Source organism: Tympanuchus pallidicinctus, unplaced genomic scaffold (assembly GCF_026119805.1).
Source record: "Tympanuchus pallidicinctus isolate F22 unplaced genomic scaffold, pur_lepc_1.0 scaffold17, whole genome shotgun sequence".
In the NCBI taxonomy this organism is placed as follows: Eukaryota; Metazoa; Chordata; class Aves; order Galliformes; family Phasianidae; genus Tympanuchus; species Tympanuchus pallidicinctus.
The window spans coordinates 1,258,772-1,273,738 of record NW_026294690.1 but is presented as its reverse complement, the minus strand read 5'-3'; the positions used below and the strand labels follow the sequence as shown (position 1 = coordinate 1,273,738).

General features: G+C 40.6%; 1 protein-coding gene across 2 annotated transcripts in view; it reads right to left on the bottom strand.

Moving 5' to 3' along the window:
- Positions 1-14,967, bottom strand: part of SFMBT1 (Scm like with four mbt domains 1) — a 62,178-nt gene that overhangs the window by 2,692 nt on the left and 44,519 nt on the right. Inside the window, exons 9-21 of one of the 2 annotated variants that reach the window (XM_052678392.1) lie at positions 14,256-14,406; positions 12,578-12,660; positions 11,116-11,242; positions 10,291-10,404; positions 9,119-9,161; positions 7,829-7,893; positions 6,266-6,405; positions 4,509-4,618; positions 2,019-2,194; positions 1,070-1,248; positions 850-885; positions 640-741; positions 25-153 (exon numbers count right to left, since the gene is read on the bottom strand). In XM_052678392.1, the coding sequence (XP_052534352.1) occupies positions 25-153; positions 640-741; positions 850-885; positions 1,070-1,248; positions 2,019-2,194; positions 4,509-4,618; positions 6,266-6,405; positions 7,829-7,893; positions 9,119-9,161; positions 10,291-10,404; positions 11,116-11,242; positions 12,578-12,660; positions 14,256-14,406 (1,455 nt within the window). Of the gene's footprint in view, positions 1-24; positions 154-639; positions 886-1,069; positions 1,249-2,018; positions 2,195-4,508; positions 4,619-6,265; positions 6,406-7,828; positions 7,894-9,118; positions 9,162-10,290; positions 10,405-11,115; positions 11,243-12,577; positions 12,661-14,255; positions 14,407-14,967 lie in introns of both variants that reach the window. The other variant, XM_052678391.1, reaches the window with a different exon arrangement.

Sequence of the window (14,967 nt, the reverse complement as noted above, 5' to 3'; positions counted from 1 at the left end):
CAGTGCTTTAACAGAAAATCATACCTGGTCAAGGAAAATTCTTGCCAGTGGTGCACAGTCAGTGGATTTGAGGAATCGCACGACGTCAGCCACGCTCCACTCCAGAGGGTTGCTGTCCAGCTGCAGCTTTTCGGCAACTTCAATCTTTATTTCCTAGACAAGCCACCCACCACAAAAAGAACTAAAATACTGTAGGTGTCACAGACCAACAATCCCACACTCCAAATATTCATCTGCCCAATAAAGCTCTAATGGGAGCTCCCAGGTTTTCACGCTCCTCGGTTGGCACAGATGTGCAGAACAGCACTGTGCTGCAGTTGGAGACCACATCCTTATCGTCAGTAAGGTAAATCTAAAAGGAGGATTTCTCCAAGCCCCTGCTCAAGTTGAACCAAGGAGTGCCAACAGTTGAGAAGTGGAAAGCTCCCCATTCTATCTACAGCCATCCTCAGTTTAGTCTTCATTACGATCCTGTAATACGATTGTAATAAAAATTACGTTTTTAAATATTCTGCAGTGCCTTCACAACATCCCTCATGGGATAACGGGGTATTTAAAAAAAACACACTGGTTAATACTTCCAAGACGTTTGTGCTTGCCCAGCACTCAGCAAAGGCACAAACCTATGTTCAGAATTACCTTGGGCGAAGGAGGCTTATTTTCATCATCGGAAAAAGAAAAGGTCCTAAGCTTCCTCTTCCTCTTGTCTTGGTCCTGAGTCAGAGAATGAGACAGCTCACTCTGTGTAGGAGAGGATGACAGTGATTTTTTCTCTGATACCTCTGATTCCTCCAGCAGTTCATCTTGCTGCTCGGATGTACTATCCTCACTCAGAGATTCTTCATCTACCTCATCCTGGTCATCCTCCTCTTCTCCTCCACTGCCCTGGATGGTGGGGAAAAAGAACACAGCAACAAAATAAAGCATGGGAAGATGAGGACAGAACTACATTAGTCACCCACTTGTCAGCTGTAACCTGAAGTTATAAGGAACTGACAGTTTCTTGTTTCAAATGAAGCTGGTCCACGATCACATACCATATCTGTTAAAGCTGTCGTCAGTCTCATACCTGGGGAGATCCAGCTGGAGTGTTATCCACTGAAGTAGAAGAACGTTTTTTCTTATGAACAAAAAAATGTTTTCGTTTCTTCCGTCTTTTATTTGGTTTCTTCATGGCTACTTCCAAGTTACTGTGGCCACCCGGAGGCCTACCTATCCGCTTGTTTTTCCGCTTTCCATAATAGTGTGCTACCAGGACAGAAGAAAGGAGCATCATGTTGAAATGCACCTTCAATGTCACTAGTTATGTTTGTCCATCATCAGGACTGGAAAACCAGTAGCAGGACATTTCCCAGTAGAAATCCCATTTCTGCAAAACTTCTGAACGAGCATATCTATATTTTCCTCTTCAATTTGGTTTAAGGAAGAAGAGTTACTAGTACATTTTATTTGCCCAGTAACAGTAGATTTACTTCTTTAACTTTGAGAAATCCCAGATGATCACATTTTATTTAAAAAAAAAAGTCATCAGCTACAGACTTCATCCACTGTCGGATGTCTCTTGTGATGTTTGTGCAGTTTTTAAACATGGCCTCAATGCACTGTTTGTTCTCACAGTGTCAAATGGCTAAAAACCTAAAAAACCTAAAAGCTAAGAAGAGGGCTTGAAAGTATTTTATTTTGTTCCACAACAGAATGGTAAAAGCAATTACAATGCCACTTAAATTACAATATTAGAGCCAGTTCTTGTCCCAAAAGTTGTCTTAAGAAGATAAAACTTTAAGCTCACAATAAGTTAATGCACAGTTTTACCATTTAATATAAAGTTAATTTTTTCTGCCCTACACATTGGTGCATGGATATTTTGCAGGCCAGTGAGGGTAGCGCTCGAGCTTTTCCTTCTGTAAGCAAAGCAATGCACTTTGGATTCCTTTTGGAGGCCAAAGCCAGAGCAAAAGCAAAATATAACACCCCTCCATTACAGCCCCACCTCAGTTTGACAGCCACAGCCTACTCACTGTATTTAGTCTTTGTCAGGACAGAGCAGTTCTCTGAACACTTATCCAGCACCATCTGAGGGCCAAAAAGGTTCGGACAACATTCCAGCTTGATGCATGTTTTCCTGCAGAAATCTGCCACTCGATCTGCTGTCCTCACAACTTCCACAGTTGCACGGTAGCTCTTCCCTTTGTACCTAACATTGAAAATGTGGTCATAATTCAGGAATCCTGAAATACCCTCTGAGAAGACTACCCCAGAGTTCAGATAGTTTGTTTTCTTTGTTCACAGGGTTCTCTTTATGCGACCACTAAACAAAGTGGACCCTAAAACAAAGACTGAGTGTACTAATTCATGCTAGAATCTGCCAACCAGGCTAACAAAAGGTATCAGCAGACAGCTTCTAGTGAGCCATTCTATGTGCATGCTATGGCATATACTGTCACATTTCCAATCAGCTTTCATCTAACTGCTGAAGAATTTGTCAGGACAGTCGTTTGCCATAACTCCACATAGTGCTCTTGTTTGAATTCAAAGTAAGAAATATCAATTTCTTTTTCTTTATCAGCCTTGCAGCAACACTGACAGAGCAGCACAGTGAGTTATCTGCCATCTCATGCAGCATTCCTGCTCCCAGTCCAGCTATTGGCAAATGCTGATATGTCTTGGGGATGTCTCAGGCCTACAAATACCTAGGTGATACACTAAAAAAGAGCATTATATCATTGCACTGCAGACATCCTAGCTCTCACCGTGGTGACAAAAGAAGCACACAGCAACTTCAATGAAACAAATCAAAAGATTTTTTTTCTACTTCAGCCACAGCTTTTATTTGCATCAAATTGAAATGATCTTCCTATTATCCAAAGCCAAATACAAAGTAATCCTTCAGCATATGGAAAAATGCCCTTTTACGCACAAAATCGATCCAGCAAAATTATTACTGACATATTCAAAAGCATATAGTAAAGTCTGTGCTATTGCACATTGGGAAAATCTACTCTTTAGTACGCAAATAGGGAGACTTAATTACAAGGCTACTGCTCGAGTGTAAGAAAATACCTGGATATATACAAATACAATCATTGTTTTTTTCCTAGCAAAGAAGCTCAAACCCAAAAGACTCAACAGGAAAACTAGGGAGCACTTTGGCTAGGCTGCTGTAGAAAGACTTCCACGCCAGACCATTTCAGAGTGCTGCTACAGCTTAACTTCAGAGAACTCATCTCCCACTGAGAAATGTGTGGAAATGCCATGGAAGCCTGCTAAACTTTCAAAGTACTTTCAAAGCAAAAGTGTACTTTTGCTTTCAAATAGTGACACTTATCTTCAGGTGTATTCAGTAGCTCAAGCTTCACGTTCTAGTCTGCTAGTGGATATGCTGTGTTGTACCAGCACCGCACCAATAACTGCTTACATGCCAACAAAGAGCACATTTGGCACATTAAGGAACATTAAATTCTGATGCACTTTGACAGACATTCACAAAGGACCTTATGAAGAGTTGGAAATTTAGCTTACAGCATGTAAAGATTCTGGCAGACAATTTTCTCATCTCTGAGATGAGTGTACCCTCAGCAACTTTGCAGACAACCCCAAGCTGAGCAGTGCAGTGGGTGCGTCTGAAGGAAGGGATGCCATCCAGAGGGACCTGAACAGGCTTGGAAATTGGGCTCGCCAAATGAGGTTCAACAAAGCCAAGTGCAAGGTGTTTCATTTGGGTTGGGGCAATGCCAGATATGTGTATAGACTGAGAGGAACTCGTTGAGAGCAGCCCTATGGAGAAGGACTTGGGTGTCCTGGTAGACAAAAGACTTAACATGAGCCATCAGTGTGCACTTCCAGTTCAAACACCAACAGGATGCTGGGCTGCATCAAAAGAGGGTGACAACAGGCAGGAAGGGGACTGCGCCTCTCTGCTCTGCCCTCATGAGGCCCCATGTGGAGCACTGTGTCCAGGCCTGGGGAAAATTGTGGAGCTTTTAGAGCAGGTCTGGATGAGGACCATGAAGATGATCAGAGCTCTAGAGTCCCTCCTCTACAAAGACAAGCTGAGGAAGCTGAGCTTATTTAGTGTGGAGAGCTGGGGAGACCTGAGAGCGTTCTTTCAGTACTTAAAGGGAGATTACAAATGAGAGGGAAGTCAACTTTGGGTTGCTTTATATATGGGTAGATAGATAGAACAAGAGGGACTGCTTTTAACTAAAAGAGGAGAGATTTAGATTAGATGTTGGGGAAATTTTTCACCGAGAGAGTGGTGAGGTGCTGGAACAGACTGCCCAGAGAAGCTATGGATGCTCCATGCTTGGAGGTGTTCAAGGTCAGGCCGGATGGAGCTTTGGGCAGCCTGGTCTCATGGCAACGCTGCCCAGAGCAGAGGGGTTGGAACTAGATGATCTTTGAGATCCCTTCCAACCCAAGCCATTCTGTGATTCAATGAAATATCAGAAGTTAAAGCACAGAACAGTGTTACTAGGATCAACTGAGTGGGGAATGGGACAAGCATTTACTTGGCTTTTAGCGTCTCTCCATGCCCATGCCATGCAGCTTCTTCATCCAACTGCAGCTCTCGCAGGACACGGCTGGGTTTGTACGCTGCATTGATCAATAAAGTGAGAACCTACAGTAGGGAGGAAGAGGAGAAACTGTGTTTAGACTCCTTGTACAATAAATCTTTTTAAAGTGATGGGGTAGAATAGGAGATCACTTCCATTCATCTGAATTATCCAGCATCAAAGAACTCATTCACAGCAGGATTACAGATACAGCCAAAATGAAAACTGAGAGCAGTCAACGCTTTAGACCTTGCCAAACCTTTAGAATCTGTCTGCAGAGTCACCAGTGTATCTAGCAACTTCCCAATCAGTGCCTTTGAATTACACATCACTAAATTAAACTGCAGGCTGAACACTGCAAAACTTGCACAACTTTTGGTAAATCTGAGTTACCATCTCAGAGTCTTGTTCAGCATGTGAAGATATGCCTACAAACGCTGCTGGGCTTTGCTGCCTGCCAACCTTCTGCTTGCTACAAAATCTTACTCCAGAATCTTAAGCTCTCTTCTTTTTTGGCTTTTGAGAATGAAGATAGGGCCTGTACTGTAACAAAATGAGAATTTCTCTAGTGCTATGAAATAAGTAACTCAAAGCTCTGAAGAACCTCAAGTTAGTGGGGATAGCACAAAATCTGCATTCAGAGAGGTCTATTAGCAGATTTGCTCAAATACAGGCTATATCTTAAAATCAGATCCCCCCCTCAATTTACAGACCTGCATTTCTCTCCCCAGTCCTGGGACTCTCTCTGCCCATTATGCATTTGACTGGGTATGAGCAAGCTTCACCAGTGAGCAAGTACTTGAACAAGCAGAGCAGAGGATATAGACCTGCCTGCAAATCTGCAATTTGTTTGCCCCCATCCCCAAGTGCTGATGGATTAGGAACATGATTTTTGAAAAAGATGATATGCAGATAAATGACTTTAACAACTTTATCAGCATGCCAAAAGACAGGTTTTCATTTTCAAGTCGAATATTTGGAGATCAAAAGGAGGGCAAACATCTTACTCAAATGTCCACCAGGCTGCGTGCTTGTTCGACTCACAGTTACACCTTAGGAAACATGCAACCTCTCAGCTCAGATAATAACCATCCCACAACCTTTTTGGAGATTTTGGAAAAAATAATTATTACCTTAGGGTATGTGTAAATTTTCTGCAAAGTAATCTTAAGCATTAACAAATGGTCTTTTCCTCCTTTCTCCCGTCCTTTAGTTATGTTAGAAAGTGAATCCATGATTTAACCTGATCTTTGTACATTATATCCAAGTTAAGTACACCATAAAACAAAGGACTCTTTACATTTCCCAATTACTGAAAACACATACTTTCTCCTTTCTTCTAAGAAAAACTGCATTTCCTCTGTTCTAATATCAATGGTGTAAACTGTAAAGGAAAACTTGGGGGCTTATCTGAAGCTAACAGCTGTTAATGAGAATGGAAGCATTCATTACAGCTGAAGATACTAACTCCTCTGGTCGTGGTAATTAAAGGTTACTAAGAGTTGGCAGTTGGAGGTTGATTTTAATTCAGATACATGGGAGGGTTATACTCTTTCCAACTATTCACAAAACGATCCACAATTTGTACATCTTTCCATTAAAAAACCTGTTTGCTCATCAGCAGTTTATGAACTCCTTAAACATATTAATTATCCATCCATGATTAGAGAGTTTATGATGTTCTGCAGATCCACCACATGCAAGCACCTCACCTCTTTCAGAACGAGAACACAGTTCCCAGGTCCCACAGACTGAGGAAGCTCTGCAATCCTGCCCTTGTTAAGGTAAGGCCCTGAGAAGCACCGGTGGTTGAAGTAGATCTTTGGGCAGCAATACTTTCCATTAATTACCACTGAGAAAGGAGAAAGCAAAGATTTAAATCACGTGGCACAATCTTCCAGCAAAGAATTATTTCTTCGCAATGCTTAATATTTTGCCTGTTGGGAAAAAAAAAAAAAAAAAAAAAAAAAGGAAAGAACATTTGAATGTTCTTGAATGACCTGAATTTGGGCAAATCCTGGTGCCACATTTGCAATCCCAGCACCAGCCATTCATGTTGCTAAAAGTACTTTTCATACTTTACATGCATATTAGCAAACTCAAGAACAGCTGGAAATCAGGCCTGTCATGTTTTGGAAAAGAAACATTTCTTCCAGCAGGATGGATGTGTTGTGCTGTGGGATCACATCAGTGAGTACAGGCAGAAAGGCATCCACAACTGTTGGTAGCACAGCACACCCCAACATGGTAATTACAGACAATTTTTCCAGTCAAGTAATTGTCTGTCCCCAGGATTTCTCCACCACAGAAGCTGGCAAGGTTTTTCTCCACTATTCATTCTAAACTCGACTATTGGTTGCTTTCCATTTTTTCACTCAGTCAAACCAAAGATGTATCAACTGATGAAGTGACCTCCAATGAATTGACATCAAGTTTGTTAAGCCTGCTAATGCTGCAATGCTGTTCACAATTTCAGTTCTGGCTGTTGTGTATTGTAAGATATTTAGATATATAGAAATTGTTTTATTCTAGGAATGTTGTAGTATTTTTGATTGAGCAACACTATCACTAAAAGGTCTTAAACTGGAAAATAAATAAATGAAGTCAAATTTACATGGTGACTCTATTAAAAACCAATTAAAATGCTAAGCAAGCATGGATCATTTCAATAGAGCTGCGTTTGGTGCAGCTTCAGATGTTCATTTCACTACACAGAAAACAGCAGAAGAGGCATTTTGTTGCCAAACAAATAGATCTGCATGACTGTTTCACCAGCAGATGTACTTATTCATCATATTCATTTGCAACAGTTTAGAAAATTATTAGATTTCACCATCTGGCACGCAACACAGTTTACCATTTGAATTGCCTTTGTTTATTATGATGACAAAGTTATCGTAAAAAACAGAGAAACCTGCTTTTCAAAGCTAGAATCTAAGTCAAGAGTACAGATTTAGCAGGCCTATTATGATCTTCCCAGTGTTACTGAACATAGCAGGTGACAGTAAAAAAATAATCTGCATGGGTGACAGCAGGCATCTGGCTCCAGATATCCGGCTCTGCTTCTCATGTAAAACATCTAACATTAACCAGGTTTAATGCACATTTCAATTGCAGGACTCAGAGCTAATCGTATGGTTTTGTTCACTTCACTCTTTCCTGATGTCCAACAAACAGTCAAGGATGGAAATCTTAAAACCCTTCCTCCTCTTCTGGCTGTGCTGACAGAAGACCGTTGGGTTTTGTTTTTGTTAGCCAGCCCTATCAATCAATACCTGAATCTGAGGAGTTCAGTTCCTGGTTCTTTAGTCCATCATGAACTGTCCTTGAAGACAAAATCCTGAAATGCAAAGAAAGATGTTAGGGACAGACAGTCAGGATGACACCCCGCAGTTGCTAAAACTCAAACTCTAAAAGCCAAAATATTTCTTGCTCTAGCTTTATTAATCTGCTTTTTACATATTCCACATTTGATAATATTCCTCACCTCATCTTTTCTTTACTTAAACATACAAACTCAACTGATTTCAATTCGGGAAGGACTGCAGCACTGCTACAGCTAGTAGCAATCATCTCTTCCTTGAAACAGGGGCAAGATGCTGATAATCACATCACATAAAGCAAGCAGACGTAGTTCACATTTTCTACTTCCTTTAACTTCATTCATACAGTAAAGCAATGTACAGTCTTACATTTTGAAAAAGAGGATTTTAAACAAAATGTGATCAAAATGAGTCAAGCACTGCGGTAAGAATCCCAATTACAAAAACATGGACAAAGAGTCTGCTCAGTATTTTAGGAACAATGAAAACATCAACAGGGCTGCTGACAGATCTGGTGTTCGTAAAGCTCTAAGTCAATAAAGCCAACTGTCAGGCATTCTACTGAGCAGTTTTGAACAAGCTCACACAGAGGAATTTCATATGCATGGCACAGTTTGTAGAAGATCTGTAGATATTAGTAGGACCCATCTTTTCTTTTTTGCTAGTTTGGTCTTGTACATCTAATACTGCCTTCCTGAATTTATTTTGTTCCACCTACTGAGTGACAGTACTCACACTGAAAAGAAACTCTGTAGAACTGCGCATGTTCACATTACAGAAACTATATTGTTTGAAAGGAGAATACAACCAAAAGGGAACTGAGAAGTATTCGAGTCATCTTCTAAATTACCATTAAGAAAGCTTCAAGCACACACAATTTTAAATTCACATTGTTAACATCAGGCTAGTTCTTCTTAAATGCATTCCAAAACTCACAGATACTGCAATCTTTTGAAAGTGATAGAGCAATAATTTCAAGATCGGATCTTCAGTGACTTCATCTATCCAGTAACTCAGTTGAGTTGTGCTAGCATTGTTAAAAAATAAAGCCCATGCTTTCTATATCCAACTATGACAGTGGAAGAGGTCTTTTCCAACATTACCAACAACTGCAGCATTACAACAAACAAACTGTGGAATCTCTCTGCCCTCAGCGTAGCCTTAGTCTCCCCTGAGACAACATCATTTACTAATTAGAAGAAAACAAGACTAAACACAAACTAACCCAACACTGTTACTTACTGCTTCTCTGGTTGAACTACTGCAATCTTTTTCTGTTTATTTACTGAAAGAAAGGAGAAGAAAATAAATTCCACAAAGCAAAGAAGGCAAGCAAATAATGTTTCCACTACAGTAGATTTATTAGATACCTTTCCTTGAAGTTATATGCTATTTTTAAGTTCTGCTGTTCAAAACTGCTAAGAAGGCCTTCTTGTTTTTATGCTTAAATCTACACTCCTGCCCCCCAGCCCACAGATAAAGCTCCCTCTCACTATTTCAATGCTAATCTTGGATACCATTCTTCATGCTCTGTCTGTACTGGCTCTTACAGTTAGCTACCAGTATTACAATGGTAATAATAGCAGGGTAATGAAACATGTGCCTCTTGAGCTATTTCAGGCGTTGTCCCCAGCAAACAGCTGGATTTTTCAAAAAATAATCTTTTCTCTAATTCTGTTTCTCCTTCCTCTCCTGCTCTTGGCATTTCAGACACTTCCCAGATGAGTTTCTCCTGCTTTGACTTGCAGTAAATGACAGCTCATTCCAATCTTACCATTTTACAACTTTACTTAATAGACATTCTTAGTTTTCCCATCTCCCATTTAGCTTTAATAAACAGAACTCACTAACCATTTGAGAGAAGACACTCTTACGTTACTAGCATAATTGGAACAGATAGCATTTACTTTTCAACATTTTATCATTAAGGGATCGTGACCAGCTGGCACATTTACAAAGCCAGTCCTCCTCAATTTAGCTCCCAAATGTCTCCCTACTCAACACTGCTTTACTAAGGCATTAATTTTGTTTGCATAAAATCAATATCAGACTCAGCCAGACATGTGGCAAGAACAGCTCATACAGCTGTATGTGCATGTCATGTGTGTACATGCATGCTTACATATGATTTCTTTTCTGTGGTTCGTATTGTTTTCATGCCCTCTTTCAGCCTGTGAGGGTCACAGAATAACACTGTTTTGGAATTATTGTATGGATTCCAGTTCCACTGGAGCATTTCTCACAGCTGGACCACACATGCAGGGGAACAGCTGCACAAGGCACGGATTCTCTGTACACAGTGGAAGTTTCCAAATTCAGGGATGCCAGATCTAACTGTGCAGTAACTTGCTCTTAAATGGTCTCACCATCTTTATTAAACCAGCTAGCCACTGCAAATGGAACACAGCTGATACCTATTGCTTTGCAAGGAGGTCTGAGCTGATATCCATTCGTCTCACACCAGCCCACTGGAAATATATTCATCGATTCCACACTCACTATGCAGTCAGGGATGGGCTTCTTGGAGCCTGTTAAGAAAAGCAAAACTTGATACGACTCATAAAATCCCAAGAGTTCACTCCCTTTCTAACTTACAGTGTACATGGATGTTACAGTGTACATAGATACGTCAGTATCAACTATTCTCCTTCTCTGCTGCCCAGTTACTTTCCTGATGTCATTTACTTCCACCTAAAGCTGGAGATGGAATTTTCCATCCACAGTCCAGCAGAGATGCACAGGGCATAGTAAATGCATGCTGATGTGCTTTCAATCAAGAAGTGGGATATTACATATACGGAGAGTGTCTGATATAGACCTATCTTAATAAGGAATCTCTCTTTAAAGTTTTCTTCAAAACACCAAGTCAAAGCTTGGCTTTAAATGGCAATCACTCATTTATGAAAAACAAACAAACAAGCAAAAAACAACCCACATTACAAGGCTTCTTGCTTTCTAAAGGAGGCTGATCATCCTTTCACATAGGGCACTCACTGTAACCCTAACCCTAGCACTGACCCACCACAGTGCATAAATATATATAGATTATATATATGGCTTAACTAAGGTTAGCAGGGAAACAGGCGGTGCAAATGATGTGCTGTGTTTTTCTTTAGGAAACTGATCTGTTGCTGATATTCAACAGGTAGTGAGTTTGTTCCAGATATTCTTCAGATCAGATTATGGTACCACAGAATAACCCATGTGAATTCTACTCTGATCTCCCACGTCAGGCTTACCCTCCAGCTGAAGCCAGAGGTAGGAATCTCTCAACTTGGTGACTGTAGCAATGCAAACTTCCTCTGGATCAACTGGGTTCACAGCCTCAAGTTTCATATTCTCCTTAAATCCATGGTCAGAAATTAACTAGGAAAAAGACAGAAAGCTTCAGTGAAGCACCATCCATATATCCAAAGTATGATATGAATAGCTATGAAGAGGAGTAACACACAAAACCCTCACTGTTCCAGTATCACAGAATGATATCCACAGACAGAAAAGACTTCAGGTAATTAGCATATTAATTTAAAAGAAAGGCTTTATACACAGACCTCGGAAAGCACATTAGTACTCAAAATAAGGAGGCTGAGACTCACTGAAAGGAGTCAGTGCAACTCCATGCAAGGAGGGGCTCCCTGCTGCTGGCTGCAGAGTCCCACAAATAGCGTGACAAGGCTTTCTATTCTATTATTTTAGCTTGGAAGCTCCTTTTAGGTACATAAACAACATTCCTGCCTCATCCAGAAGGGTCCTAGCAGACAGCAGAGGAAGCTTGCTGTCCATTTTATATTGCTTGGGCAACAGGTCCACATCTATTCAAAAATTCCTACAGAGTAGGAAGGGGTGCTTATCCTGACCTGAAGCACCTGAATGAAATGCCAGGCAGGACTCTTCCTCCAAGAGCCACTCTGTAACGTAATTACAGGATCAACGCTACAAATTCTGAAACCAGCCTACAGTGAGCAACTTCTCAGAAAAGGGATAAGAAATTCAATGACCATGTTCTGAGACACCACAACTTACAAGACAGAATAAGGGCAACAAGAATTCACAGCCAGCAACAACCTCTTCAAAAAAATGGCAGTTTTTCATCTCAGCTTCTTCCCTGAAGCACTGCAAAAGCCCAAATATTGCAAATGGAACTGGAAGGTAGGTGTAATGTATGACGAGGCATTCTGCTTTGGGACGCAGCAATTCTATCGTTTTACCAGGAAAAGACCAAAATCTATCTTGTACTTCAGGCATTGATTAATGTCAAATGATTACCTGGTACTAATTTAAGATTGACCTGTTATTGAATGAATATGAATTTTTCCACAGTGAAAAGAAGGAGGATTGAAAGAATACAGTAAGTAAATGGAAACAAGGTTCTACTGTAAGGCTGCCACGATTACTGCAGTGCCAAGGACCAACATTATTCTATGGCCATTCCCTGTACTCTAACACACTTCCATGTCATAGAACACTGGTTTCTTTTCAAGCTGCTTTATCACAACTGAAGCATTTAGCCTGCTACTTACTTAGCTAGGAAGACCACATGCACCTACTACATTCAACCCACACTTGCACTCTCTTAACTCTTTCATTTCACCTGTCATCACGGACAATTTAAGTCAAAAACATGCAAAATGGTTCTTCGAGCTGGAATCAAACATATAATTGACCTGATAGAAATGATGCTTTTCTACAAGAGAACCTTACCGAAGGGAAGCAGCTCTGGGGAGCTGCCTCAGCACCACATTGTTTGAGGTAGTCTGCCCAATCAAAGTCCTGCCCAGGATAACCTAGGCAAAGAACACACAAAAGGGTGAATTTAACAGTGTGAAATGACTCATTTCAAGCTGACATGAAATTTCTTTGGATCACTCAAGCTGCTCAGCTGACTGTGGTATCCCAGAACCTGTAGCATGGCTCTCACATATCTGACATATCCTCTTTACTTTCAGTGTAGAAGGACTTTGGGCACTGCTTCACTTTGTTTCTTGTTTCTTGAAATAGCGTCAAACTAAAATTAACTTGACAAAGCACATGCTGAAACTTGAACAGAGTAAATCTAAGCAAATAAAGGGGTTTTTTTCCACCCCTTTTTAAATAGAGCATCTCAAATGTGCTTAATATCAACATACTATTCCCTTAAACACCTGTTAAATACCAAGCCTTTAAAGGTGGCAGTTTGTCTTTCCTAAGAGTGTCAAGTTTGCTAAAAGCTCTAAATCTGCACACATGTTTAAAGGGAAGGGTCTTGATGTGGAGCCTGTCAGGGGACAGAGCATCACTCCAACAAAAGGAGAAATTAAATTACTCTCAGAGAAATACTTTGCTTCCTTATGATCAACAAGTAACTGAAGGGAATCGGATGCAAAATAAATGTGCTGCCACAGTAGGTTGAGGCTGGCAGCATAATACCAGGGGGACAACAGCAGCAGTGATTCCAGCAGTGTCTTTGAAATGTTCCCTTCCAAAGGACATGTGGGAGTGGGGTTTAAGAAATCAAAACTTTTGAAATGAGTCTCAGAACATCGTACTATCATGATGACCTACAAATAACAAGGAAGGACTTAAGCACAGAAGGACCCATGTATCTTTCTCAGTTTTATCAGTGCCAGTTGGACTTGAGACCTCACACAAATCTGAATGCCCACCATTTCCTGGGGGTCTGTGAGAAGAGAAGCTAAAAATTCATGTTAGCTCTAGACACATGCCTAGAATTCTAGGCATCTCTCCCGTGCAAAATTACAATTAATGCTGGGTCAAACAAAGCAAAGACATTTTTTGCACCTGACTCAAGGAAAACCAAAAGACATACATGCTACAGTCTTTGCTCCTCTGAACTGAATGGGTGAAGAAGGATACTGAGTCCCTGGTTTTACAATAGTACTGCAAATATGTATGTAATTCAGCAGCTGAGAATTACTCTCCATTCCCTTCCATCCTGAAGCAACATCTCAGCAATCTGCTACCTTGCCTGATAGGTCCAAGGAAAAAAAAAGCAACAACAAACCATTAACTTCTAATTGATAAGACTCTGAAGACACTTTAAGACACTGAATAACAATGTTCTGCTCTTACCAGAAGCAAAAATCCAGTGCATGGACCATAGGCTTCTGATATAATATGAACACTGAAATCGATGTTGCCTTTAGCCCTGGAACACAATTTCCAAGAGGATTCCCATCCACTGCCATCTTCTCAAATCCAGGCACATATCCAGGAGACTTCAGTTTCACTAACTCTAAGCTCCTGTTTCTCAGAATATTTCATTCTCTTTGCTTCTCCTACAAGAGATTCTTTTGCAGAAGAGCTGTCCTGAACACAGCACTCCAGGGACCAGCAATCTTCTCCAAAGCTGAGTGAGTGTGACAAGCTTGCACAAACATACCTGGCGGGGCACTGAGATGCACGCCGTTCTTCAGACTCCACTGCACCGGAAAAATCCCAGCACTGTTGACATGGCAAATGTAAGACTGGCTGGTTGCACGCTCTGGCCTCAAGTCATCAATTTCTATCATGAAATATTTCTCATTGTACACCTGTTTTTAGCCAAAAGCAAAGTGGAATCTTGTAAATAGCACAAATGGATCTATTCCTCCTTCCTCGTTTTGATGACTTTAAGTTAAAAAGCATGAAAATAAAATGATTCAAAAATAACCCGTGGGACTCATAGTACAGGGCAGTCTGCTGACTTATCTGGAAAACTAGGCAAAGTAAATAATAAAAGGCAATGTGGGAACACTTAAAGAGATAAGGTTATCAAGTGCTAAATGGAATTATCTTATGACAAAAGAACACAGAGCAAACAGAACTTGCGGTCTTACTGCACGCTGGTAATAACAAACTGCATATTTAAACAGAATCCAACTATGTCTTAGGATAGACTGCCACAAGGAGAAACACTGAGCTGCAATAAGTAGGAACAGAACAACAACATCATCATCATCCAGAAAAACAAATGATTTTTCTTCTCTTGGAACTGCCTGCATTGTTTTAGTAATAAGTGAGCATCTTATTTGAAACGACACGGTAAGTGTTTAAAAGAGAGCTAGCACTGAAATGTAAGCTATTATACTGAGAACATCTGCTCTTAAAGTAAA